Raw genomic sequence first — 26,476 nt, 5'->3', positions numbered from 1 at the left:
CCGGACCACCTGAGAACTTAAGTCAGGCCTCAGGCTCCTCCTCTGCAGTGTGGGCGTAACGAATGAAGCCACCTCCAGAGGCAACGAGCACCCATGGTGGGTGCGGGCACCTGGCTGGCCCCCAGAACGGTGACAGCTGGTACATGTGGCCATGTGGCGAGGGAGGCTTCAGGCTGAGCAAGCTTCACGGTGGCCGCTGAAGTCTAAATGACGCAGGCCGGGGGGCGATGCGGGACACGGGGGGAAAGTACTCTGTATTCACTCCACCCCTCAGTGCCACTGGCCTCTCCAGGGAGCCCCACCAGCCACGCTTTCCTGGGCAGGCAGCCCCACAAGTGCTTCTAACCTCTTCCTATCTCAACCCGTCTGTCCTGAGGTTTGCTTTCCCTGGCTCCAACTGTAGGGCCCCCCGGTCTGGCAAACCCTTGGTAGCATAGTCTCCCTGCTTCCGAGAATGGACACTGGCTGGGGGCCTTCTGAACTCGGCACCCAGAGCTGGTCAGGGAGCTCCGAGGTGGCATCACAGGGCAATGCAACCCCCCACTCACTCTTCGCTGGTGGCTACGGGATCCACCACCAGGGCTCCCTGACACGGTGAGCGCGTCCCCTCCCGCCCCACCTACAAATTGGGGACTTGGCTCTCGGGGAGGCCCCCGGCCAAGTGTAAGGTTTGGAAAGAGAAAAATGTAATTTTTTTTTTTTTTTTTTTTTGAGACGGAGTCTTGCTCCGTTGCCCGGGCTGGAGTGCAGTGGCCGGATCTCAGCTCACTGCAAGCTCCGCCTCCCGGGTTCACGCCATTCTCCTGCCTCAGCCTCCCGAGTAGCTGGGACTACAGGCGCCCGCCACCTCGCCCGGCTAGTTTTTTGTATTTTTTAGTAGAGACGGGGTTTCACCGTGTTAGCCAGGATGGTCTCGATCTCCTGACCTCGTGATCCACCCATCTCGGCCTCCCAAAGTGCTGGGATTACAGGCTTGAGCCACCACGCCCGGCCGAGAAAAATGTAATTGGTGCAAAAACCTCCATCGGCTGAAGACGCTCAGGCAGTGCTGGCTTGCAAACGCTTAAAAACCTGCCCCAGATGAACGAAGTTGCGACTAAAACAACCCCAGCCAGTTATGACTTTTAATTTCTCCAGAAGAGTCGCTGCATCACCTCCGGTAGGAGATGGAGCCGGCCACTCTTCTTGCAGTGAAGGGGTCCGAGGCCAGGGTGGGGGGCCACCAGGGCCCATCTTCTTTGCTTTCCGTCCTTGTCCAGTGGCTGAGCTCCAGCCTTGGACAGTCTCTGCCGGATGTGGGGGAAGCGTCCGGCGCCGCGATGGCCCGCACGCTGTTTCCAGGGTGCTTACCTGGGAGCGGCTCGTTCGCCTCTGGCGACCTGCGCTGAGCTGTGGGGAGGCGCCCCTCCGCCTCCTCGGCCTGGGGATTGAGACAGGGGAGTGGACATGCCACAGGGCCCTGCAGGGAGGGCACCATGGGCCAGGGATAGACCAGGATGGATGGGGACAGATGGGGACAAACTGGGGTGGATGGGGACAGATGGGGGCGGACAGGGACAGACAGGGACAGACAGGGACGGGCAGGGACAGACAGGGACCCACTGCAGGAACCAAGGACCGGCCACAGGAACTAAGGGGCCCCAACCAAGATCAAGTTGTGGATTGGCAGAATGTTGGGAGGAGGGCCCTTAAACAGATGGGGCTGGGGAAACGGCTTCCAGGGACTGTGCGTACGGGAAAGGCTGGGCCCAGCCGCTGTCCGTCGGTGGGGCTCGTGGGCTGCAGGTCCGGCTGAGGGGCCCGAGGCTGCTTCCCAGATTCTGAAAGACATAGTCCCAGAAGTCACCAACGGCAACCACAGACTGAGGCCAGGAAGGGAAGGAACGAGGCAGGGGCAGAATGGAGCTGCGGGGGGAAACACGGTGGGGACTGATGTGCGTGGGGAGTGGGGAGGGTGTCGCCGCATACTGCCCTGTTCTTGGCAGGATGGATGGCAAACAAGTCAACTTTGAGGGAGACAGGGACAGCCTGGGGCCACATCCGGCTCTCTGCCCTGCCATGTCCCCTGCCTGGAGGCCTGAGGGTCTGCTCAGCCTGAGCCTGGGAAAGGCAGCCTCTGAGGCAAGCTTGGGGCAGGCCCTGCCGAATCCTCCTTCTGCCCTGGCCAGGGGCTCTCTGTGGGTCTGTGTTTCTGGGACCTGCCTGGCAACAGTCTGAGGCCTGCACGTGGCCCAGGGGCTCTGAGCAGCCGCCCATGAGGAGCCCTTCCCAGACAGAACCTGTCTGGGTGGTTTCCCGGCCAGTGCATTCCTTGCTCTGTATCTTGGGAATGCTGGCTGCCTGTGCATGGGGTGGCCTGCCTGTTGGCAAGCCCACTGTGTGCCCTGCTGCACTGAGACGTGGACACGGGGAGGCTGGGGTGGCCTGGTCACAGGTGGGGCACAGCAGGCCTGCCTGACCCTGAGCCTGACGCCACCCCACACTGCCCAGGGCCCACTGAATGAGTCCATCTGTCCCTGGGCAGTCACCACTGCTGCTCGTTACCTTGGCTGACGTGGCTGCGACTCTCCACCAGCGGGCTCCGGGGGTCATGTGTGTCCTCGCCCCACGCTGGCCTGGGAGGCTGCTGGTGACCATCTGCGTCCGAGGTTGTCTGAGGCGGCATCACATCCTGCTGCTCCACGGGAGGGCTGCACGGCCATGCAGAGTGGAGGTGACCGCCCGCCCGGCTGCCCCTTCCCAGGTGTCCAGCCCTGGCCACAACCTCCACCAGCACCCTCTCTCTGGGAACAACCTCATGTCACATCCAGGAGTGGCTGTGGTCAGTGGCCAAGCAGAAGATGGGATTGTGACCCCCTCACCCAGGTAAGGTGGGTGGGAGAGACTTGTGTTCTCTCCAGGGTGTGGCCCCTTGAGACTTCTGCCTGGAGATGGACTGTGCCTCCCAGGTGCACATGCTGGGCCCCCGAGAGGCACGGTGCCACCCCAGGCCTGCGCTGACCTCCAGGCACCCCCGTCTGACTCTGCCTGGGTCACACTGCTGGGGTGGCAAGAAAACTCCTGCTCTCTCAGGTGCCTGCCCGGCGACACGTCGTCTGACTCCCTTTCTCCCCCAGGCACCTGCCACATCTGGGCACAGCTGGTTGCCCCCACCCAAGGGTGCCCCTGAGCATTTCCCCCTGGATTCACAGATGGCCAGGGGTGAGCAGGTGGTGCTGGTTCAGAGGAGGGTGGCCCTAAGGGCCTGGAATCCCTGTATCCCAAGGTAGATGGCTGAGGGGCTGGAGCCCACACTCTTGCTGGAGCAGGACTGGGAAGGCACCTTGACACCAGTGTGTGCCCCACGCAGGCTCTAGAGGGAGACAAGGCAGTGCCCCCAGGGCTTGGCACTGCCCCCAAAGCAGAGAAAGGTACTGTACTCTCAGAGCTGCCCCAGAAACAGAACACGGCTGAATAAAAATGGGAACAGGAACCCCCACGTCCTAAAAGATTCATTCCCCTCCCCTACACCCTCCTTGGCACGCAGCGTCTCAGGCCAGGACCCCGCGGCAGCTCCATCTGCTCCATCCAGCTTCTCCCTCGCTCCCCTGGGATGCAGATAGACACACCCCGACCCCAAGGCACCCAGCTCACAACTGAGCTTCTCTCAAATGGACCAATGAAGGAGGGAAACGTGTCTGCTGCTGTGTGGCAGGACCCCCAGCAAAACACCACAGGTGAGCTTCTCGGGGGTGGGGTCCCAGGGAGCCAAAGTTTTCTCTGTGAATACCTCACTTTTCTCTGTTTTCTGGCTGTGGACAGGGCTACACATCGCTGGTGTGACAAGCCGAACATAGGGGGTACCCCTCCGCCAGGAGGGTGGGCTGAGCCCCACGCTGGGGTCCAGGTCTGCAACCATACGTCTACCGGCCCCTCCCTCCAGCCCTATAAGCAAACCCTGGGGGACCAAGTGGCGGTAGCAGGCCTGGAAGCCTCTTCAGAGATTCCTGGGACTGGCAACTGGCAGCAATGTGAATGACAGATCAGTCTGTGCCCAGGTTTATTTGAAAGCTTGAGGAGGAGCTACGGAGCCAATGGCCGAGGCTGAGTGGTCAGCAACTCCCCTCACTGCAGAGGCCCCTCTGGGCTGGGAAAGAGCTGCAGGACGCTCCCCCAGGCAGGCAGGGGCCTCCAAAGGCTGCTTCCCTGGGTCTGTGCTGCCCTGCTGCTTGCTGCTTCAAGGGGTTCTGTGATAGAGTCTTGAGGGCTGCCGGCCCTGGGGGCCTGAGCTCAAAGGAGAGAAGGCCTCCTTGGCCCTCCAGGGCCATTTTGAGCCCGGAAAGAAGAGCTGTTCCCAGCATCAGGAAGCCGGGAGGCTCTTGATGGGAAAAGCAGCTGCGCCTCCCACGGCCAGGCTCTCGGGCAGGTGACCCTGGTCATCACACCTCCTCCCCTGCTCCATGGGGACAGTCCAGGCAGAGCCCTGGTGCCCTCTAATGAGGCGCTTTTGCTGCAAACCAAAGCCAACGGCCATATGGCCAGGCCTCAGAGAAGGCTGAGCTGCCACCGGTGGGCAGAACAGCCCCCAGCCACCTTGGGAGGGGGTGCCCAGGGCTACACGTGCCACCCCTGGCCCCTGAGCCAGGCCTGTCCACCGGCTGTGCCCCACCGCGTCCTGCAGCAGCTGTTAGGGGGGAGAGCACCCCGTCCCTATTTCCCAGGTGAGGAAACAGGCTAAGAGGAGACTCTCCCCATGGCCACACTCCAGCCAGCCACAGAGCTGGGAAGGTGTAGCCAGCTCCTGAGGCTCCTCCCATGGGGCCCGGGCAGCTCCGGCTTCTGCCCAGACCCACTGGGCCAGCAGGCCTCCCTCAGTGCCCTCAAAACCCACCCCCTTCCGTCCTCCCAGGCACAAGTGGGGATGGGGCTGAGTGAGAGCCGGCCACCCGGTGCAGGAAAGGCTTCTCAGGCGAACATCAGCGTCCAAGCGTCCAGACCCCGACTCCCAACCCCCAAGACCAACCAACTCACCGTATGGCCTTCGAGCTTGCGGGGCTGCTCTGGGGGCGACGGCTGGTGGGGCTGCTGGGCCTGCGCAGGGTCAGGGGACACAGGGAGGCCTCTGGCTGCTGGCTTGTCTCTGAGCCGCCCTCCCAGGTGGCCTTGACTTTGGGGCTGGAACCCTGTGAGAAACGGTGCAGGAGAGCCTGGCATGGCCGTCTCTGCCCATTTCCTCCTCAGAAAAGCTGGTGCTGGGCGTCATGTGGCTGTGGCTGTGGCAGGGCTGGTGCAGTGCTGGGGCTGTTTGCTCCCCGCTGGGTGCCAGGCTGAAACAGGACCTCTCATTTGAGCAGGGGTCCTGCACCCCCGCTGAGAGGTATGGATGGGAGGCCCAGAACGAGGAGTCTTTGCCCAAGGCTGGCCAGAGACCCCCATGCCCAGCTCTGGAATCAGGTTGCTCATGTCTCCTCTCCTGCAGTCCAGCCTGGAGCAGGTGCTTCAGAAAGCTCAGATCATTCAATCCTCATCCCCACCTTCCGGGTGAACCCACTGCCCTCCCTGCCTTACAGAGGAGACGCGCAGGTGGGGAAGGCACACAGCTTGCCTGGGGATAGTCCCCCACCCCTCATCCACACAGCTTCCTCACTCTGCTGGTGGACATGGGGAGCAGGAGCCTCCCTCCAAGGACGCAGCTTCTGCCTGGGGTCCCGAGGGGCTGGCCTCCCTGAGGAACTTCCAGCCACACTCTCCTTCCTGCCTGGGTCCCATGAGATCCCCAGTCCTGCTTACTGCCCAACCCCACCCACTGCTGCCCCCACCTAAAGTCTGGCTCTGCTCTAGGGCCTGGCCGGGACCACCCCATCCAGGAAGCCTCCTCAGCCCCCAGCAGGAGCTCCTCCCTCCCTCCATCTGCCCCACCCCCACCCCCACCCCCCAGTAAGTCTTCCTGGGGCCATAGGCACTTTTACAAGGGACTTGCGCGATCCCAGGGTACAGCATTTCTGGGGCTGAGCCCCAGCCCAGGCGAGAGCACCCACCTGCGGCAGCTTGGCCCGGGCCTGCAGCTCGTGCACTGGGATGACGTCTGCGGGCTCCGTCATGGGGAGGACTTCCGCTGGCCCCGGGATGGTGAGTGCGTCCGTGGGCCCCGGGATGGGGAGGGCGTCCGCGGGCCCCGTCACGGGGAGGACTTCCGCTGGCCCCGGGATGGGGAGGGCGTCTGTTGGCCCCGGGATGGTGAGTGCGTCCGCAGGCCCCGTCATGGGGAGGACTTCCGCGGTTCCCGTCATGGGGAGGACTTCCACGGGCCCCGGGATGGGGAGGGCTCCTGCAGGCCCCGGCATGGAGACGACGTCCCTCTGATGCTGCAGAAGCAGCTTCCTGTGTCGGTGCCTGAGCAGCTGCGTGTGTCGCAGGTATTGGATTTCCCTCTGAGCAGGCGAAAGAAGCAGATGTCAGCATAACCCTGGAGCCAGCAGAGGAAAAGGCCAACGAAAGGGAAGGGGTGTCTGGGGGACGCCCTGGCCCTCGCAGTGGGGGGGGTCCCTTTCCCTCCAATTGGCCTTTGCCTGCCCCTCCTGCAGGGCCTAGGATACCCCCATGGCCTTGAGCTTCCCTGGGGTTGGTGGAGGAGGCAGCTGCAGGCAGCAGGAGGCAGGAGGGAGACAGGTGTTCATTCCCCGGGGCCCGAGCAGGGCTGGCACAGGTTGACTGGGCCTCGTCCTCCCTCTCTTCAGGCTCTAGGCACTGCCCCCACCCCATCCCTTCTTTACGACTGTTCTCTCTGTTCCCCACAGTGTCCTGGTGGACGCACCCTCGGAACCACCTTGTATGGAGCCCAGGCACGGGCTGTTGCCCACCTGCCCTGGGAGATGGCAGCTTCATCAGGGAGATGGGAAACTGAGGCTCTACCAAGCGGGTGTCTGGTCCATGGCCTCGCTGGGGGGGTCCCAGACCCCACGTCCACCAGGGCGTCTCTGTCTATGACATGCAGCCTGCCTATGGCTGGGCGTCCTGGCCCTGGCCAGCTCCAGCTCCTCCCGCATGGGCTCCCTGGGCAGGGCCTGTTCTATCAGGCCCCCTCGTTGACAAGCGGATCCCTTCTAAGCCCCTTTTGTCTCCCCGACTAGCATGGTTCTCTGTGGTGCCTGCCTTTTTCTGTTTCTCCATATCCAAGAGGACTCGTGCATGAGTCTGCAGCCTGGGTCTCCGCCCCCAGCTCCCGTGCCCCACACCTAACACCCCAAGTTCCAGTATGTACAGGGCATCCAGGGCAGGGGTGGGGATTTTTTTTTTTTTTGAGACGGAGTCTCTCTCTGTCGCCCAGGCTGGAGTGCAGTGGCCGGATCTCAGCTCACTGCAAGCTCCGCCTCCCAGGTTCACGCCATTCTCCTGCCTCAGCCTCCCGAGTAGCTGGGACTACAGGTGCCCGCCACCTCGCCCGGCTAGTTTTTTGTATTTTTTAGTAGAGACAGGGTTTCACCGTGTTAGCCAGGATGGTCTCGATCTCCTGACCTCGTGATCCGCCTGTCTCGGCCTCCCAAAGTGCTGGGATTACAGGCTTGAGCCACTGCACCCGGCCAGCTTCTTTTTTTCTTTCTTTCTTCTTTTTTTTTTTTTTTTTGGAAACAAGGTCTCACTCTGTTGCCCAGGCTGGAGTGCCCTGGTGCAATCTCAGCTCACCGCAGCCTCGACCTCCCGAGCTCAAGCAAGCCTCCCACCTCAGTCCACCAAACAGCTGGGACTACAAGCATTGGCCACCTGTAGTGGCAGATTTAGTTTTTGTAGAGACGGGGGTCTTACTATGTTGCCTAGGCCTGTCTCACATTTCTGGGCTCAAGCGATCCTCCCACCTTGGCCTCCCAAAGTGCTGGAATTATAGGCGTGAACCGCCTCACCCAGCCAGGTTCCTTTATCTGTACCAAGGGTGTTAGCGCCAGCCCCTGCGCCACAGCATGGGGACACTGATGTGAGGATGCGGGCACAGTGGCCTCGAGCTGTGAGGGGCCCTTGAGCCTGTGACCTGGGCGGGGGCTGGCAAGGGTCCTCGTTCTGGCTCTCAGGCTTGCTCCTCAGTCTCGCTCTCTGCCGTAGGCAAAGCCCTGACTCTGGCAGCTGTTCCCCTCTCCATGTGTGCGCCCAGCACCGACTTTCCCTGGGGGTGGGCTTCCTCCAGGCCCTGGTGACAACGATGGCAGGAAGGCAAGAGCAGCCACAGATGGAGACCCCTCCCTGGCTGGCGCGGCCAGGGATTCACCTGCACCACCCTCACGGCCCCCACGCAGCGCACATCAGGCTTTTCCTCATTTTCCAGATGAGGGAACTGGGCTCGGAGCAGCTGGGAAAGTCCTCTGAGGTCGTACATGGCACACATCCGCCCGGGTAAGTGCCGGCTGCGCTAAAGTCTCCCAAACCCCTGCTTACAGATACTAACTATTCTTCTCCGGTTCCAAGGAGGAAACCGAGGTGCCAAGAGACAGAGCCACTTGCTCGAGGTGACATCTAGCAAAAGGCCAAGCCAGGGCCACAGGGCCACCCTCCACTCTGGCCGTGATGCCCCGGGAAGGCTGTAGACACTCCTTGTGTACAGGGCCATGCTCCACCCTGGCCGTGATGCCCCCTTGGGCCATGGGCACTCCTTGTGTACTGCAGGGTCTTGTATGGCCCTGGAGGGTGGCAAGGGCTTGGGAATTCTTTAGTTGTGGTGCTGGGGAATGTTCAGATTCCAGGCAAGAAGATGACAGGACCACCTCTGTGTGCCGCCCACCTCGACCCACCAGGCCTGTGCTGGCCCCACCTGCTCCTTCTCGAATCCGCTGAGGGCTTGCTGCTGCTTCTCCACCAGCACGGCCAGCACAGCTCTGTCCCTCTTGCTGTCCAGGCACCTGGGGGGAGGTGGCAACATCACCGCCAATCTTGACAGCCCGTGCAAGTGGATATAGAAAGTCACAGACACAGCCAGCCCTGGTCGGTCACATCAACCTGGAATGCCCTCCCAAGGCGCTGCGGGCACCGGGGAGGAGGCAGCCATGCGTGGATAGGCTCGGCAGCCTTGAGGTGGCCAGATGGCCCCAGCCCTGGCTGTCACTCTTCCACCCCTCACAGCCACTTTTGGACTTTTGGTCTAAAGAGACAAAGGCTGGCAGAGAGCAGCCCCTGCCACCCTGAAGACCCAGCCCAGGCCAGTGGGTCCTCTGGGGAGGGAGGTGGGGGTCACCCACATCCACCCCCGCTCCCATCATGGAATAAACACCCTCAGCCTGGCCCGCTCAGACACTGGGTGAGGATGTTAACTGGAATCACCTTTCTGGAGACCAATGTGGCATTATCGAGCGGCTTCCAAATGCATTCTCACTGACATGGTCATTCCACTTCTAAGGTTTTATCTTAAGGAAATGACCTCTCTATCTTCATTAATAATGGCAAAAATTTGGAGACAGCCTACAGGCCCAGAGATCCGGGACAGGCGAAGGGAGTTACAGCCCTGTCTCTGTGCCGGTGCGCCCTGTGTGTTACAGCAGTTACGTAGACACACAGAAAGGTTTTCCTGACATTTAAATTGAAAATGCAAGTTACAAAACAGCACATGCCGCCCATTTGCAATGTCGCAATAGCCATGTGTGTTTCTCCCCAAAACAGAGTATCCACACCGGGCGCGGTGGCTCACGCCTGTAATCCCGGCTCTTTGAGAGGCGGAGGCGGGTGGATCACCTGAGGTCGGGAGTTCGAGACCAGTCTGATAAACACGGAGAAATTCCGTCTCTACTAAAAATACAAAATTAGCCGGGTGTGGTGGCGCATGCCTGTGATCCTAGCTACTTGGAAGGCTGAGGCAGGAGAATCGCTTGAAGGAGGAGGAGGTTGCAGTCAGCCTAGATCGTGCCATGCGCCACTACACCCCAACCTGGGCAACAAGAGCGAAACTCGGTCTCAAAAAAACAAAACAAAACAAAAAAAGAATGCGCAAAGACGATTTCAGAGGTCATCTTTGGGACGATGGGGGTATTTTTTTTATTTGTGTATTGAGTACTTTACTGCCTTAGCTAAGTTTCAGCAAACACCTATTACTGTTTGGATCAGTACCGTGTTTCTCAAAACACTGTCGGGCCACGGCAGGGACCCGGACAGGGCAGGGCGGGGCTGTGGCGGGGCGGGGCCGCGGCGGGGGCGGGGCCGGCGCTGGGCGCATGCGCTCACCCTCGCCGATGCTCCAGCCAGGCCAGCTCCGCGAGCGTTTTCTCCTGGAGCGCCATCTCTCGCAGGTGCAGCAGCGCGGCCTGGTGCTGTGCTCGCAGCTCCTCCTCCCGCAGGCTCCGCTCCAGCATCTGCAGCTTGAAGCGGCCCAAGGCTCCTAAAGCTCTGGGTTCGGCGCTTCCTGGCCTCGCGGGGCTCCACTACGGCGGGCCGCGTCACCGCCTAGCTTCTAGCCGCTCCAGGCACCGGCCACCGCCTCCGAGAAGCCCTCTGGGACTGCCCGCCCCGCTCATCTCCCATGCCGCCCCCGCTTCCCCGACTGTGAGCCGGCGGGGCAGGCTGGATCTGCATCATCTCGGCCTCACGACCAGCCCTGATCCAGGAAGCCCAAGCCACCTGCCCTAAAATATACAACCTGGGCGGGGGCTAACCGTGCCCAAAGCACCCTGTTGAAATGCCTGCCCCGCTCTGTCACCCAGGGCGGGAGGAACCGGCTTGAGTAGCTGTCAGCTGGAAGACTGCATGACACGATGGCCGGAAGAAGCTCCCAACCCAGAACCTGCCTTGGCCCTTCTTAGTGGAGGGACGGTTGGGTCCGAGGCCCACTACCAGGGCCGTGCTGGGTCCTGAAATTGTGCCCCTCCCCCAGGGGACCTCTCCACGTACCTGGTGGGCGCGGTTGTGTGGAGGGAAGAGCTTGGCCAGGGGCAGCTGGGAGAGGACTCCGTCAGGGCCCCCCACCTCTGAGGAAGGAAGCACCATGGTTGGGTCATGTAGGGGGTCTAAGTGCCCTGTGTCAGGGGCCATTTCTACCGGAGGGCCTCATAAAAGTAGGAGGTCTAGGGCAGTTTAGTGCCCCCGCCCCATCCCGGACACACAAGGCTTCAGGAAGAATCCACAAGACCACGTGGGAAGGGACCAGCAGTCTCCTGATGTGAAGTTCTGGTGTGTAACCCCACTGATTGTGGGAAAGACCAGACCAAAGGTAGAGGGAGCTCAGGGAGACAGCCCAGCTGCTCCGCTTCTACAGGAGGGGAGACTGAGGCCCACAGAGGGAGAAGGGCTGTTCTAGGTCCAGCACCAAGGAGCTGGCAGGTGACAGCAGAGCCCTGACCCCCAGCTGAAGTAGCTGACCTGCTGCCCACCTCTGCTGACCATGCTTCTGTTTCTGAGTGATGGAAAACGGAGCCTGTACTTAAAAGATCCTTAAGGACTTTACCTCCCCACAAAGAGAGAGCAAAAAGGACTGGATTTTGGCTTTACCATCCCATCTGCAACAACTAAAAAAATCACATAAATATACACACACATATGTGTGTTTATATAGAGACATGTGTGTATATACATATATATATATTTTTTTTTCACACACACATATGAAATAACAGTTTTCCAGGCACTGGACATGAGGCAACATAGCACAGTGATCCCTGAGAGACAGAAAACAAAGGAGGTGAGACTTGCGATGCTCACCGTTCACTGCCTGAGAGAATTGCCAGGCTACGGTGAGGGAGGGGAAGCTGGCTGAGCTGGAGGAGTGCCTGGGTAGAGGAGACAGCAGAGTCTGGGGGGACCAAGGCAACTGGAGTTTGTGAGGGCAGAGTGTCAGAGAGGAGAGAGTTGCACAGAGAGAGGACCTCTGAGATGTATGAAGCGTCCTCCTGGAGTGTTCAGTAGAGAACTGATGGATGAATGCATGTCAAGAAGCTACCAGATGCTGGGACAGAAGCATTCCGGGGGACTGGAAGCCTGGGAATGACACCTGTTTCCAGTAGCCAGACTGGAGGACCTCAGCACTTCCAGGTCACTGGGCAGGCAGTGTACACAGAACTTTCTTGCCCTGACTGTTGGAAATGATTAGCCCCAGGCTGAGCATTGATCCAGATCAACCTAACACACTATTAACGCAAAGTCTGAAAGGATCAAATTACTTCCAAATAACTGCAGTCCAGAAGAAAGCTTAAGAATGTTTATAGGGGCCGGTGCGATGGCTCACACCTGTAATCCCAGCACTTTAGGAGGCTAAGGTGGGCAGATCACGAGGTCAGGAGATGGAGACCATCCTGGCCAACATGGTGAAACCCTGAAACCTCATCTCTACTAAAATACAAAAAATTAGCTGGGCATGGTGGCATGTGCCTGTATTCCCAGCTACTCAGGAGGCTGAGGCAGGGGAATTGCTTGAAGCTGGGAGGTGGAGGTTGCAGTGAACTGAGATTGCTCCACTGCACTCTAGCCTGGGGACAGAGTGAGACTCTGTCTCAAAAGGAAAAAAAAAAAAAGGCATGTTTACAAGAACACAAAAATATCTAGCACTCAGCAAGGTAAAATTCACAATGTCCAGAAGATATGCAAAGAAACCAGAAAACACAACCCATAGTGAGCAGGATAATTTATTAACCTTAACCCAGGCTCGACATGGGTGTGAGAATTGGCAAAGAAGGACATTAACAGTTTCATAACTGTATCCCATATGTTTAAGATGTTTAGTAGAGCCACAGAGGATATAAAACCAAAAGATCCAAATGGAATACACATTCTGATGAAAATTAAAACACTTGGCCCAGCACAGTGGCTCACACCTGTAATCCCAGCACTATGGGAGGCCAAGGTGGGCAGATCACGAGTTAAGGAGATCGAGACCATCCTGGCTCACACAGTGAAACCCCGTCTCTACTAAAAATACAAAAAAATTAGCCAGGCATGGTGGCGGGCGCCTGTAGTTCCAGCTACTCGGGAGGTAGGAGAATGGTGTGAACCCAGGAGGCGGAGCTTGCCGTGAGCTGAGATCGCACCACTGCACTCCAGCCTGGGCGAACTGCACTCCAGCCTGGGCGACAGAGTGACAGAGTGAGACTCTGTCTCAAAAATAAAAGAAAATTAAAACACTTGAAATGAAAAACACACTGGATGGGATGAAGGGCAGACTAGACACTGCAGAAGGAGAGATGAACAAATTGGAAGTTGTAGCAATAGAAACGATCCAAAAGGAAAAAGGGAGGAAAAAAGAATAAAAGAATACAAAGAGCTTCAGTAAGCTCACAACTTCAAGTGGCCTAATAGATGGGTAATTGGAGTCCCTGAAGGAGATGTGAGAGAAAGAGGAGCAAAAAGATATTTGAACAAATAGCAGCTAAACGATTTCCAAATATGAAGAAAATGAGAAATCCACAGGTCCAAGAATCTCGACAAACTCCAAGGACAAGAAATATGGACTGGGCGCAGTGGCTCCTGCCTATAATCCCAGCACTTTGGGAGGCTGAGGCAGACAGATCACCTGAGGTCAGGAGTTCAAGACCAGCCTGGCCAACATGGTGAAATCCTATCTTTACAAAAATACAAAAATTCACCAGGTGTGGTGGTAGGTGGCTGTAATCTCAGCTACTTGGGAGGATGAGGCACAAGAATCACTTGAACCTGAAAGGCAGAGGTTGCAGTGAGCTGAGATTAGGCCATTGCACTCCAACCTGAGTGACAGAGCAAGACCTCGTCTCAAAAAAAAAAAAAAATTACAAAATGAAAAACGATAACAAAAGACATCATAATAAAATAGCTCAAAACCAGTAACAAAGAGAAAGTCCTTTTTTTTTTTTTTTTGAGACGGAGTTTCACTCTGTCACCCAGGCTGGAGTGCAGTGGCGCGATCTCGGCTCACTGCAAGCTCCACCTCCCAGGTTCACACCATTCTCCTGCCTCAGCCTCCCAAGTAGCTGGGACTACAGGCGCCTGCCACCATGCCTGGCTAAATTTTTTTGTATTTTTAGTAGAGGCAGGGTTTCACTGTGTTAGCCAGGATGGTCTCGATCTCCTGAGCTCGCAATCCACCTACCTCAGCCTCCCAAAGTGCTGGGATTACGGGCGTGAGCCACTGCGCCTGGCTGAGACAGTCTTAAAAGCAGCCAGAGAAACAAAGACACAGTGATGTACCAATGAACCAAGAAGAATGGTAATCGATTTCTTGTCACAAACAATGGAAGCAAGAAGACAATGGAGTAATGTCTTCAAAGTACTGAAAAGGAAAATCCACACCTAGAATTCTATGTCCAGGAAAGAGTACGTCAGAGACGGAGATGAGATGAAGGTGTCCTCAGACATCCAAAAGCTAAAGACACCAGCAGACACACACCACCAGAAATACTAAGGGAAGTCCTTCCAGCAGAAGGAAAAGGATGCCTGTTAGAAATCTACATCTACCCTAAGCAATGGAGAGCACCAGAAATGGTAAAATGACGACTATGTGCAGATGGAAATATAAACACATATATCATTTAAAACTTTTAACAAGATAATTGGCTGTTTAAACAAAATGATAACAATGTATTGCAGAGTTTATAAAACATTTAAAATAAGCCTGGGTAACATGGCAAAACCCCATCTCTATAAAAAATACAAAAATAGCTGGGCACGGTGGCTCATGCCTGTAATCCCAGCACTTTGGGAGATCGAGGCAGGTGGATCACCTGAGGTCAGGAGTTCGAGACCAGCCTAGCCAACATAGTGAAATCCTGTCTCTACTAAAAATACAAAAATTAGCCAGGCATGGTGGTGTGCACCTGTAATCCCAGCTACTCAGGAGGCTAAGGCAGGAGAATTGCTTGAACCTGCGAGGTGGAGATTGCAGTGAGCTGAGATCACACCATTGCACTCCAGCCTGGGCAACAAGAGCAAAACTCCATCTCAAAAAAAAAAAAAAAAATATCTTGGGGTGATGGTGCATGCCTGTGGTCCCAGCGACTTGGGAGGCTGAAGAAGGAGGATTGCTTGAGCCCAGAAGGCAGAGGTTGCAGTGAGCCGAGATCTCACCACTGCACTCCAGCGTGGGTGACACAGTGAGACCCCCATCTCAAAAAACAAACAAAACATTTAAAATAAAATTCATGACAACAACCACCTAATGACCAGGAAAGAAGAACTGGCCTTGTACTATAAGTGAAGTGGTCGACTGTGTATACTATCATAAATCCTAAAGCAGCCACTAAAATTATAGAGTTACAGCTCCTGAGCCAATAATGGAGATAAAATGGAATCATAAAAAACATTGCTTAATCCAAAGGGAGGCAGAAAGTAAGTGGAAGAAGAAAATAAAGGACAGATAGAACAAAAGAAGAATAACCAGGTGAAAATCTAACCGCATCCGTCATCACGTTCAATGTGAATAGTGTAAGCACCCCAATTAAAAGGCAGAGATTGCCAGACTGATTTTTTTAAAGCAAGATCTAACTCTTTGCTGCCTGTAAGAAACACACTTGAAATACAAAGATGCAAATAAATGGAAAGTAAAAGGATGGCAATGGAGATACCGTGAAGCACCAGTTGAAGGGGAGCTGGAGTGGCTGTATTAATATCAGACAAAGTAGCCTTTGAAGTGAAGGATACTGCTGCGGGTAAGAGGATTATTGCATAATGATAGAGGGGTCAGTTCATCAAAAGCGCATAATAATCCTGAGTGTTTATGGGCCTGATGTCAGAGCTCCAGAATACATGAAGTGAAACCTGTTAGAACTGCAAGGAGAACTCGGCAAATTGCAATGTGATATTTCAACACCCACCTCTTATTCATCGATAGGAATGTTAGGCAGAAAATCCACCAAGATGCAGTAGATTTGAAGAGCATGATGCACCAACTTGATCTAAGTGATACTGCAGAACGCTCCCCCCAGCAACAACAGAATAGACATTGTTTTCAAGGAGCACCCACTGATGTAGACCACATTCCAGCTAAAACCCGAGTCTGGACATTATGAGGTTCACACGAATGTGTTTTGTGAACACAATGAAGTTAAACTAGGAATACGCAGCAGGTGCCAAGCCTGGAGATGGGGCAACTGTGGCCAGCTGGGAAGTCACCGCATCTGCCATGATCACACTGAGGGCTAAAATCACCTTGTGGTGGTCTCGCTGCACCATCCCTACAACCTGCACGCAGACCCTTCCTTATTGGCTGACACACATCACATGGGAGGGGAGTCTGGACCAGCTTTCTGCACAGCCCACACTGGGGAGGCTGTGCAGAGACCTTTCCCACCAGGGAAAGCCACTCAAAGGAATGGAGGTGGGCATACCAGCAGGCCTGGAACCAGGGAAGGGTTCCCGTTCCTGAAGACACCGAGACAGGTTGTACCCAGGCTTCCAGGAGATGGCAGCCACCTGGAGGCCAGCCTGGGGGTCACGCCAGCTCAGAGGAGCTGAGACCCTCTGTCCCAGAGCAAGGCTGATAGCAGCCTGTGCTCAGTCACCTGGCAGAAACCCCGGAGGGCCGAGCTGCCACACTCACCCTCCCTGGGCTGCGGACCTCCCTTCCTGTCAGGCTGGTCCCCCAGCTCAGGGAAGCTTTCCTGCTGAGATCCCGACGCAGCTCCCTCATGCTGGGTGGGTGGAGACGGTGTCCGCCAGCTGTCTAACCCAGTTCCCCGGGCTCAAGGGATGCCAGGGGCTAGGGCTGCCCGAGGGTCAGTCACATGAGTGCTGGAGTCAGACAGACCTGACTGCAGATCCCAGCTCCACTCTGCATGGCCTTGGGCAGCCACTGTAGCCCTCTGGGCCTCCCTGCTGTGTACCTGCCTCGGTTCCCCCCTCTTGGGTCCACACTGGCTGAGGGCTCTGCCTGCCTCCAGGCCTGGGTGGGGTTTTGAAGACACTGTCACCTGCAGAGGCTGGCTTGGCCACCACACTCTCTGGTCTGTCCTCGGGACCCTGGGAGGACGTGGCAGCATCTGTGTCCAGAGGCGGGTGTGACCTACAGGTGAGGACACGCCCAGGAGACTTGGCACCAGCGCCCGCAGTGCCCGCCCCACTACCTGTGCCCAGAGACTCCCCAATCTGCATTTCCACATTGGGAGGGGGTGGCCAGCCCCAGCCCCTGGCCTCACCTGGGTGTGGCCGTCCCTGTGCTCTGAGAGGCTGTGGTCGGCTCTTGGTCCTTGCAAATCAGAGGCTGCTCCAGCTTCAGCGCCTCCTCTGGCCCGGCCTGGGTCGAGTGTCTCTCCATCAGCTGCTGTGAGGATTGGGAGGCGTGTTGCGGAGAACGCAGGAGGCGGCTCCACAACTGTGGGCATTGGGTCAGGACAGTCAGGCCAAGTTCGGTCCCAAGGAGGAGCCTGAAGCTGGGCAAGTCTCCAACCTCAGGGGCCTCTCTGTCCATCTTGCCAGTGGGGCTGACGGTCCCCTCCTGCCTCCCGGAGAGGCCACTGTAGGGAAGCAGGGGTGGCCGGTGCCCAGCCAGGGCTGTGTGGGAGCTGGGGGGCCTGCTGCACGGAGATGGGTGGGAAGGAATCCCCAGCTCCGGTCCTGGCTGGGGGTGCTGGGAGGGCAGGCACAGGAGGGGAGCAAAGCCTGTGATGCCGGGAGCAGGGAGAGAACAGGCAGGGATGCGGGGCAGGGTGTCAGTGCTCCTGTGGGTCTGAGGCCGCCTGTACATGTACTCCCACACGTACACACACACACACACACACGCTTGCATGCACACACTTCCATCACTGTCCTGGAGATGCCTCCCAACATGTACCGTGGATGTACTTCCCACCATCGGCCCCTGAACCAAACACAGGAAAAGTCCACCTCCCAGAAGGTGTATCTCTTCCAGCCAGGTCATAGCTGTCAGCCGCCCAGTCAATGCCCTGCCAGGGCCACCGTTCCTAGGCCTGGGTGACATTGTCCCCTCATGGGGCAGGTGCTGAACCACCCCGGACAGCGAGAGCTGCCTATCAGAGGGGACGCCATTGGCGCAGGACGGCCCGGCAGAGGCGGCTCAGGAGACACTAAGCCCCTTCCTTTCTGGCCAGAGACCTGCCTGGGGTGTAAGCACCACGCACGCTTTGGGTCGTAGGCGCCCATGGAGAGCCCAGGGCTCAGGGGCCTACCAAGCCTGGGGCATGGACAGGTGGGAGGCTCCAATGGCCATCTGTGACCCAGCTCTGGTTCCCTCTGAGGCACCCCCAGTGCCGGCACCCCGAGGACACAAGTGGCCGAAACCTCCTGTTTCTGCACAGAGACTTTGCTTTAAAGGGAGCTCCAGCCTCTGGCTCGTTTCCTCTTGGCGAGGGGTGCCCACTGTTCCCGTGGAAGTCTCCGTACTCCTTCCCAGTGTGACTGGCCTTCCCAACCTCCTGCAGAGAGAGGGGCTCACCCCGTGGCAAGCGGCCACTACCTCCAGCTGCCTCCTGAAGAGCAGCCGGTCCAGAGTCTGCTGTGTCTCCCAGGCCTCCAGCTCGGCCTGCCGCCGCAGGAGGGCCAGTGCCCGCTTCTGCTTGTCCAGCTGCAGGGAGAGCCCACGCTCACGGTTCCTGCTGCCCCCAGCCAGAGCGGGTGGGCCCCTTCCTCGGGGGTGACCTCGAGGAATCCTATGTCTGGGCAGGGCCCCTCCTTCCAGCCCACCGACTTTCTCTCCCTGCCACGGGCTTCCCTATCAGCCCGGGAAGGCCAGGCACCCTCTGTCTGTTCCTCCCACCTGCGTGCTCCCCTCCCTCTCACCCGGCCACCCTGTTTCTAAATTCTATAGTCTGCGCATTAGAGTCTCTTCCACTTGGCCTCTGGGAGACAGAGGCTGCTCCCGGCTCACCACCCAGCAGAAAGGGGACCCAGCTGTCATCGGCCTGGGGCAAACCTTCAGAGAATCCAGAAAGCTGGAGGCCTTCTGCTGGGTGATGGGAAGGTGTCTCACACACGGGTCCTCCTGCTGACCTGTGGAACAATGGAGGGGGGCAGCTGAGTGGCCCAGGCCGCTCTCCAGGCCTCCCCTCGCCGCTGCCTCGGCGCACCATGACACAGCGGGTTAACACAGCCTCTGCACCTGTAGGGAAACTGAGGCATGGGGGCCAGGAGTGCAGGCGGCCTGACTCCTGAGCCCAGCTGGCATCAACTCCATCAAGAAGAGCCCCTGCCCTGCATGTCGAGGAAGGGCCGGGAGGGCTGCAGCCCCACGGAAGGACACAGGGACCCGCTGCATCTCCTCGTCCCCGCTAAGGCTGGCTCTGCCTGACCCTGGCCAGGACCAACTCCAGGATGGATGGCAGGAGTCTGTGGGGCGGGCGGAGGCTCAGCATATGGGCTTTGCCCCCAGACAGACCGGGTCCGTCAAGCATTTGCCATGTGACCTTGAACAAATCACTTGTCAGTCAGAGCCCAGTGGGGACACAGAGGTTCCTCCTTCCCTTGTGTGAGGGTCCAAGGAGATGGTTTGGTACAGGCTGGCTGTGCACTCAGCAGGTAGAAGCTGCTGCTGACGGTGTGGACAGGGTGGGAGGGTGATGACCGGGTGGGTGTGAACGGGGTGGGTGGGTGCTGAGGGGGTAAGTGGGTACAGACAGGGTGGGTGGGTGCTCACGGGGGGGTAGGTGCTGAGGAGGTGGGTGGGTGGTGACGGGGTGGGCAAGTGCTGAGGGGGTGGGCGGATACTGGGGGAGGTGAGCAGGTGCTGAGGGGATGGGTGGGTGCTGAGGGGGTCGGGGGGTGCTGATGTAAGCACCCGGCACAAGTCCTGGGCTCTCCTTGGAATTTCTGGGATTGGTCCAGAGCATGGGCATGAAAACCTCAGCCTCCTCCTTGGATAGTGAAGTCCCCAGTAGCAGCGGAGGGGCTTCTCTTTCTCCTTGGTGGCCCCGGGTCCCAGCTCTGACTCTGCACGCTGTTGGAGCTCCTGGCCCCACGGAGGCTGCCACCAGGAGGCGCTGCAGGCAATGGGGTCTGCAGATGGTGGGGCCTCGTGACGGCTGGCGATGAGTGCCCTGGTCACTGTCGCCTAGTGTATGGACGGAGCCAAGACCAGGATCCCCACTCCGACTGCCCCAAGACCGGCAGCTCCTCCAGTGGACTGCTCGCCTTCCCGGAACGGAGCAGCTCAGCCGTGAACCACAGCTCAGCCGGTTCCTGGGCATTTCCACAGCAGCAGAGGACGCCCCAAAGCACCCAGACAGGGCGAGCAGCGGGGCACCGGCCACCTGGCGTGCACTGAGCATTCGTGGTCACCCCTGTGGCCCCATCTAACTGGTGATGATGGAAAGTGAAGACACTCTTACACTTCTTGGTTTTGGTTCAGGCGTCTGTTCTGAGCTGAAATTCCTTTTTCACCAAGGGGAGAAACCATCCTTTGCTTTTGTTTCATGGCCCTGAGAGAGGCTGAAGCCCGCAAAGGGGCCCCAGCCCCACCAAATGCCCCTCTGGCTCCTGCAAGCCCCACAGTCCCACGGCCCCCAAGATCTCCCAGCTGTGGCCTGAGGAGGGGGAGTCCTGGTCATCACCGGCCACATCAGCACCCGACAGTTCAGGGGACGTGTCGGGACGTGAGCTGTTTCTTCCTGAGCTCTGAGCTGTGACCCAGGAGAAACCGAGCCGTCCCCAAGCTGGGCACGGCCCTGGCTGGACAGAGACTGCAGGAGTCACCCCAGTGAGTGCCCTGACTCCTCTAGCAATGGGTGAGGAGCCCCAAAAAGTCTAGCTCCACGTGCCACCCCAAAGTCCCTGGTAGCTGTGAGGATGCAATGGGAGAGTTTGACAGATCTTGGCACATGGCAGCTGCCGTCACTGCTGGTGGTGATGATGTTAACTAGCTACATTCTCAGTCATGTTAAGGAAGGAGGCCACTACTACTCCTGCTGCCCTCCTCCCCCCACCTTGCCTAGTTCACAAGACAGGAGGAAAGAGAGAAAGAAACAAAAGTTAGATAAATAGCCAGACAACCTTGGCACCACCACCCGGCCCTAGGAGTTAAACAAAGTAATAATAATAACATCAACCCCTGGCTTAAACTACTTGTGTTATCTGTAAATTCCAGACACTGTATGAAAAAAAGCATGTATGTAAAACTTTCTGTTCTGTTAGCTGATGCATGTAGCCCCCAGTCACGTTTCCCACGCTTGCTCGATTTATCACGACCCTTTCACGTGGACACCTTAAAGTTGTAAGCCTTTAAAAAGGCCAAGGATTTCTTTCTCGGGGAGCTCGGCTCTTTAGACGCGGGTCTGCCGACGCTCCCGGCCGAATAAAAAACCTCTTCCTTCTTTAACCCAGTGTCTGAGGAGTTTTGTCTGTGGCTCGTCCTGCTACAGTGTGGCTTGGGTCCTGGGGAGTCACAGCCTCAAACCAGAATGAGGCTGACAGGACCCAAGCCCTCGGTGGGGGCTGTGGAGTTTGAGAGCCAGGGCCCTGCTGTCCAACATGGCGGCTGGCAGCCACACCCGCCGTTTACATTTAAACTTAAATTCACAAAAAAAAAAACATAAAATGCCACTCTTCAGTCACATTGGCCACATTTTCGTGGCTTGACAGCCACATGCGACTGGTGGCTACCATATTGGACAACTCAGAATCTGGAACATTTCCCTCATTGCAGAAGGTTTCTAGTGGACAGTGTGGTGTACGTGTTTAGGTCTAGAAAGTTCCACTGGACGGAGCTAGTCTACATGTTTAAGTCTAGAAGCTTCTATTGGACAGTTCTGGTCTAGGTGTTTAAATCTAGAAGGTTCCATTGGACAACTCAGGTCTAAGTCTAGAGGGTTCCATTGGACAGAGCTAGTCTACATGTTTCAGTCTAGAAGGTACCATTGGACAGCTCTGGTCTAGGTGTTTAAGTCTAGAAGATTCCACTGCACAGCTCTGGTCTGGGTGTTTGAGTCTAGAAGGTTCCACTGGACAGCTCTGGTGTAGGTGTTTATGTCTAGAAGATTCTCCCGGACAGTGCTGCCTCCAGTCATAAAAGCTAGACCCAATAGACTCCTGTTGCCTGTCCCCCTGGGGCTACTGCACTTTTCGCCCATAGGATGGTGGAATCAGGTATAGGGGTAAAAACTGCCCCTTCAGGCTGCCCTTTCCAAGGAGAAGGCAGAGCCTGACTCTGACTTCAACACCCTTGGGAGATCCTGGCCAAGAGGCAGCTGTCCTACAGCCACTGGAACTGTCCATGACTCACATCAGCTAGCCCCTGCCTATCCAGCCTTCAGGAATTGGGAAGTCAGCAAATCCAGCAGTGGGAGAACAGAGCCCCATCCCAGCCTATCCCTGGGCACCCTGGGAAGCCCGCTGTACCTCCCCGGGCTGCACTTTCTGGGGAGAGGAAAGGTGGTGCTATGGTTTGAACGTTTGTCCCTCCTCATGTTGAAATACAAGGCAATTCAGCCATGAGGCGGCGATTCAGCCACGAGATGTTTCAGCCATGAGGGTTCCGCCGTTGTGAACGGATGAATGCCATCATTGTGGGCAGAGGTTCGTTATAAAAGGGGCAATCCCACCCCCTCTCGCCCCCCTGCCTTCCTCTCTGTGTTCATGCAGCAAGAAGGCCCTTGCCAGACACCAGCATCTTGTTCTTGGACTTCCCAGCCTCCAGAACTGTGAGCCAACACATTTCTGGTCATTATAAATCATCCGGTCTCTGGGATTCTGTTACAACAGCATAAACAACCAAGGCCAGAGGCCTGCGGGGGCCTTCCTGGCTCTGAACCCCCCCAGCACATGAGCTGTCTGCCCCTTCCTGTTGAATTCTCCCCTGGGCCTCTTGCCTCAGACCCCATCCGCTGTGTATCCTCCCTTGCTTGTCTTCTTACTGTCCACTTTCCCTGAAACACAGGCACTGTAAGGGCCAGGGCCTGCTACCTCAGTGCCATGCAGGCAGTGATGCTCAGAGGGTGTGTGTGGAAGGAAGGGGCAGGTGCATAACAGGGGTGCAGAGGCTCCCACATCCTGGAGACTGGGAGAGTCTCCCAGGGGAGGGGCCGGAGTGGGGAAGACACAGACCCTTCCTCCCTCAGAGGGCTCCAGGTGTGAGCCCGACAGGCCCTCTCCTCCACACACACACACAGCATGCACACACACATGCACGTGCACAAACACACAGGACCCTCTCTGCTGGTCCACAGAGAACAACTTCCCTGAAGCTGCCAGGTGTGGCTCCAGGGACCTGGGAGGATGCTGTCAGTTGGGGAGGACCCGATGAGCGCCCCCACCAGGGCTCCAGCTGAAGGCTTTGAACCCAGCCCATGGCGTCCACATCCCAGGACTGAAAACCTCCTCCCTGCCCCTGGCACTGGCCTGGGGCAGGAAACTTCCTCAGGCCTCCCCACTGCCAGCTGAGGAGGGTGCAGGTTGTATCTGGGGCTGCTCTGGGGTGGTGGTCCAGGGGTAGGGGCTGGATGGGGGCCCCCATTCACTTGGAATGCACCCTCCCACCACCTCTCCCCCAGCCAGACATTGAACCTGTTTTACTCCAATGCTCAAAACCTGTTCTTTTGAAGAAAATCAACAGACAACGATGAAGCAGTAAAAGGGGTCCCCCACCTTCTGAGTCCATACCCACTTCCCATGGCTGCACCAGCCCCTCCAGCTGCCCTGCCAAGCCCGCCCGCCAGGAGGGTCCCACAGCACAGCCCACGCCAGCACGAGGGCCTCAAGCCCAGGGCTTCAGCAGCTGCTGGGTCCCTTGGGCACCAGGCAGTGGGCACTGCTTGTTGGAAACCCAGGATGAAAAGACTCAGTAGCAGAAGAAAAAGTGGAATCCAGGCGGATGGGACTGTAAGGAAGCGCCCTGGGAGGTGGGGTGAGCACAGCGGCATGGGGCATGGCTGTCATGAAATAAGCACGTGGGTCTCATTCACCCAGCCCCCATCACTGCAGGCGTGGCGAGCACAGAGCACGCAGAGGGTCCCGAAAGCCTCCAAAACCTTTAATAACGAGGCGTGGATGCTCTCCACGTGGAAAAGTATTTGTCTACCCCACAGGGCCAAGCTTGAGTGCTAGGCAGTGGAAGGGGTTCTCGGCGGATGCCCCTGGCCACCCGACCAGCCAGCCCAGGGCCTGTCTGCAGGGTCGCCCTTACCGCAGCTCTGGGGGGTCCAGGGCGCCACAGAGTCTGCCCCTCCAGCCGACGGCATCTCCTCCAGTCGCAGGGAGTCCCAGATAGGGTGGAGCATGGCTGGGCCCGCGTGTGAGCTGGAAGATACAGGCACAGGCATGGCAGGGCCAGGGCCGTGGAGGAGACAGGAGGCAGGGAGATCTGGCGGACAGCCCTCATTGAGCAGGAAGCTGGGCTCCCGTGGCCTGGAGCAGCTCTCAGACTCCCAACATGTGCCCAGGATGGGACCCGAGGGCCAAAAGCTTGGCAGGGGAAGAGCCTGAGGCCTGGGACCCAGGAGGCAGGAGTGAGTGGGAGGCAGGGGTAAGCGGGAGGCAGGGGTGAGCGGGAGGCAGGGGTGAGCGGGAGGCAGGGGTGAGCGGGAGGCAGGGGTGAGCGGGTGGGGCCTGAGCATGTGTCCCAGGGTGGTGGCGTGGGCCAAGGCGAGGGTACCAGCCCACATCTGGGAAGCGCCGGCTCCAAGCCTGGCTGCTCTGGGCTCTGCACTCGGACCCCAGGGAGAGCAGGGGTGTGCACAGTCAGCTTCCATGGCCACCATCGGTCCCCAGGGCCAAGATCAGAGTCTCACCAGCCAGCGTGGTCATCGGGACCACCTCTGCCATCTACTAAGGGCACTGCCCATCAGGCCCAGAGCAGAACAGGGTCACACATCAGCTGTGACCTTCACCCCTCTGCTCAAAGCTGGCACTGGAGACTTCAGGGCAACCGCAACCTATCTGGGGAGCACCCAGGCTGTGACCATGGAGGCAGGCATGGCTGGACCCACACACCTGCCCCCACTTAGGCTGGCCAGCACGCAAGGCTGACAGAGCCAGGAGCCAGGTGTGGCCGCTGGCCTTTCCCCTGGAGGTGGCTGAGTGGTGAGGGAGAGCTGCCAGGCACGGGCAGGCAGTGCTACTGGGATGAGGGGTCTTTGGGGTGCACAGAGAGATGGATTTGTGGGTGGGGTGTGTGCTGAGCCTGCATCCGGGACATGTGCTGAGCCTGCATCTGGGGCGTGTGCTGAGCCTGCATCCGGGGCGTGTGCTGAGCCTGCATCCATGAGCACAGCTCGCCTCACTTCACATTTCTCATCAGGGCCCCCATCTGTGCTTCCTGGTACACAGTGACCCAGAATCCACTGGAGTGGCTGACGATGCTGCCCACACCTGTGGCCTAGGGGTTGTTGGGCAGTGGGTAGACACACCCTCCCTCAGCAGCCTGCAGGGCCTACAGGTGTTTGTCACACACCCCAACTCAGAAATCAGTCTGAGGCCAGGAGCAGTGGCTCACACCTGTAATCCCAGCACTTTGGGAGGCTGAGGTGGGCGGATCACGAGGTCAGAAGTTCAAGACCAGTCTGGCCAATATGGTGAAACCCTGTCTCTACTAAAAATACAAAAATTAGTTGGGCGTGGTGGCGGGTGCCTGTAATCCCAGTTGCTGGGGAGGCCGAGGCAGGAGAATCGCTTGAACCTGGGAGGCAGAGGTTGCAGTGAGCTGAGATCAAGCCATTACACTCCAGCCTGGGCAACAGAGCAAGACTCCACCTCAAAACACACACAAAAACAAAGAAGTCAGTCTGAGAGGCAGCCGGGATCTGTGGCACCTGAGAGGCTCGGCGTGGGAAACGCAGGAGGCGGCCACAGGTGGATCCAGCAGAGGCTGCGTGCGCTGGCCCTGAAGCTCCCGCCCCTCAAGTGGTGAGTGGCAACAGCTGTTTCGAGGACACAGGCCAGGCCCCTTTCCTGGCTGCTGGAGCAGGGGCGGAAGCCTTGGGAGGGCCCAGCAAGCCTCTGAGCCTCTCCCTAATCCCTGCTCTCCACAAACCCGGGTCCCTCCGGGCCACGGTTCATGAATATGATTCTGCCTCCTGTTGTCTCTCCGCTGCCTCGGCAGGGCTGTGGAGGTGGAGGGCACAGCCCAGTGCCCGGCCCTGGTGGGAACGTCTGGGTGCCATCGCCACAGGGAGCCTGGGCCGCGCCTCTGCCCATCTGGCTGGACCCAGGCTAGGCCAGGAATGCAGAGACCTCAGCCTGGGTCTGGCCCTGGGGGCCGATCTAGCTGGTCCCCGGGGAGCTGGGGGCACTGAAATTAACCTTTCCAAAAATTCTCACCACCCCCGCCCCCTACCGCTTCTCAAGGGCTGGGCGGAAGTTGTCCGGGGCAACGCAGGGACAGAGTCGAGGTCTGGCCCGATGCTGCCCTCTTCTGGTCACAATGACTCAGTTCCACGGGCTGGACTGGGCCTGGGCAGCAGGTGGGGTCGGGAGTGAGATGGGGCACAACCCAAAGGCCCTGGCGCAGGCACCAAGCCCACCATCCCCTGAGGTCAAGGAGTGAGGCGCCAGGAAAGGAAGCTGGTGGGGTTTCCTAGGAAGGATAGGCAGGGGAGACTTCGGGCCAGGAAATGTCCCAGCAGCAGGGAGGGGAGGGGAGGGGAAAGGAGGGAAGGTTGGGCTTGGGGAGGGGGCACCCCCTTCCCCC

The 26,476-nt window shown here is 58.1% G+C and overlaps 1 protein-coding gene across 7 annotated transcripts in view; it reads right to left on the bottom strand.

Moving 5' to 3' along the window:
* Positions 1-26,476, bottom strand: part of CCDC187 (coiled-coil domain containing 187) — a 50,004-nt gene that overhangs the window by 5,591 nt on the left and 17,937 nt on the right. For 3 of the 7 annotated variants that reach the window (XM_033238567.1, XM_033238570.1, XM_033238571.1), the window contains exons 10-22: positions 23,975-24,087; positions 18,776-18,852; positions 18,299-18,427; positions 17,043-17,167; positions 16,818-16,909; positions 10,840-10,916; positions 10,177-10,310; positions 8,777-8,864; positions 6,018-6,410; positions 5,011-5,162; positions 2,545-2,690; positions 1,735-1,820; positions 1,351-1,420 (exon numbers count right to left, since the gene is read on the bottom strand). In XM_033238567.1, the coding sequence (XP_033094458.1) occupies positions 1,351-1,420; positions 1,735-1,820; positions 2,545-2,690; positions 5,011-5,162; positions 6,018-6,410; positions 8,777-8,864; positions 10,177-10,310; positions 10,840-10,916; positions 16,818-16,909; positions 17,043-17,167; positions 18,299-18,427; positions 18,776-18,852; positions 23,975-24,087 (1,682 nt within the window). The remainder of the gene's footprint in view (positions 1-1,350; positions 1,421-1,734; positions 1,821-2,544; positions 2,691-5,010; positions 5,163-6,017; positions 6,411-8,776; positions 8,865-10,176; positions 10,311-10,839; positions 10,917-16,817; positions 16,910-17,042; positions 17,168-18,298; positions 18,428-18,775; positions 18,853-23,974; positions 24,088-26,476) is intronic. The other 4 variants (XM_033238573.1, XM_033238574.1, XM_033238572.1 and 1 more) reach the window with 3 other exon arrangements.

This window comes from Trachypithecus francoisi, unplaced genomic scaffold, assembly GCF_009764315.1.
Source record: "Trachypithecus francoisi isolate TF-2019V2 unplaced genomic scaffold, Tfra_2.0 Lachesis_group16, whole genome shotgun sequence".
NCBI classification, from domain to species: domain Eukaryota; kingdom Metazoa; phylum Chordata; class Mammalia; order Primates; family Cercopithecidae; genus Trachypithecus; species Trachypithecus francoisi.
This window is presented reverse-complemented; position numbering and strand designations above follow the sequence as displayed.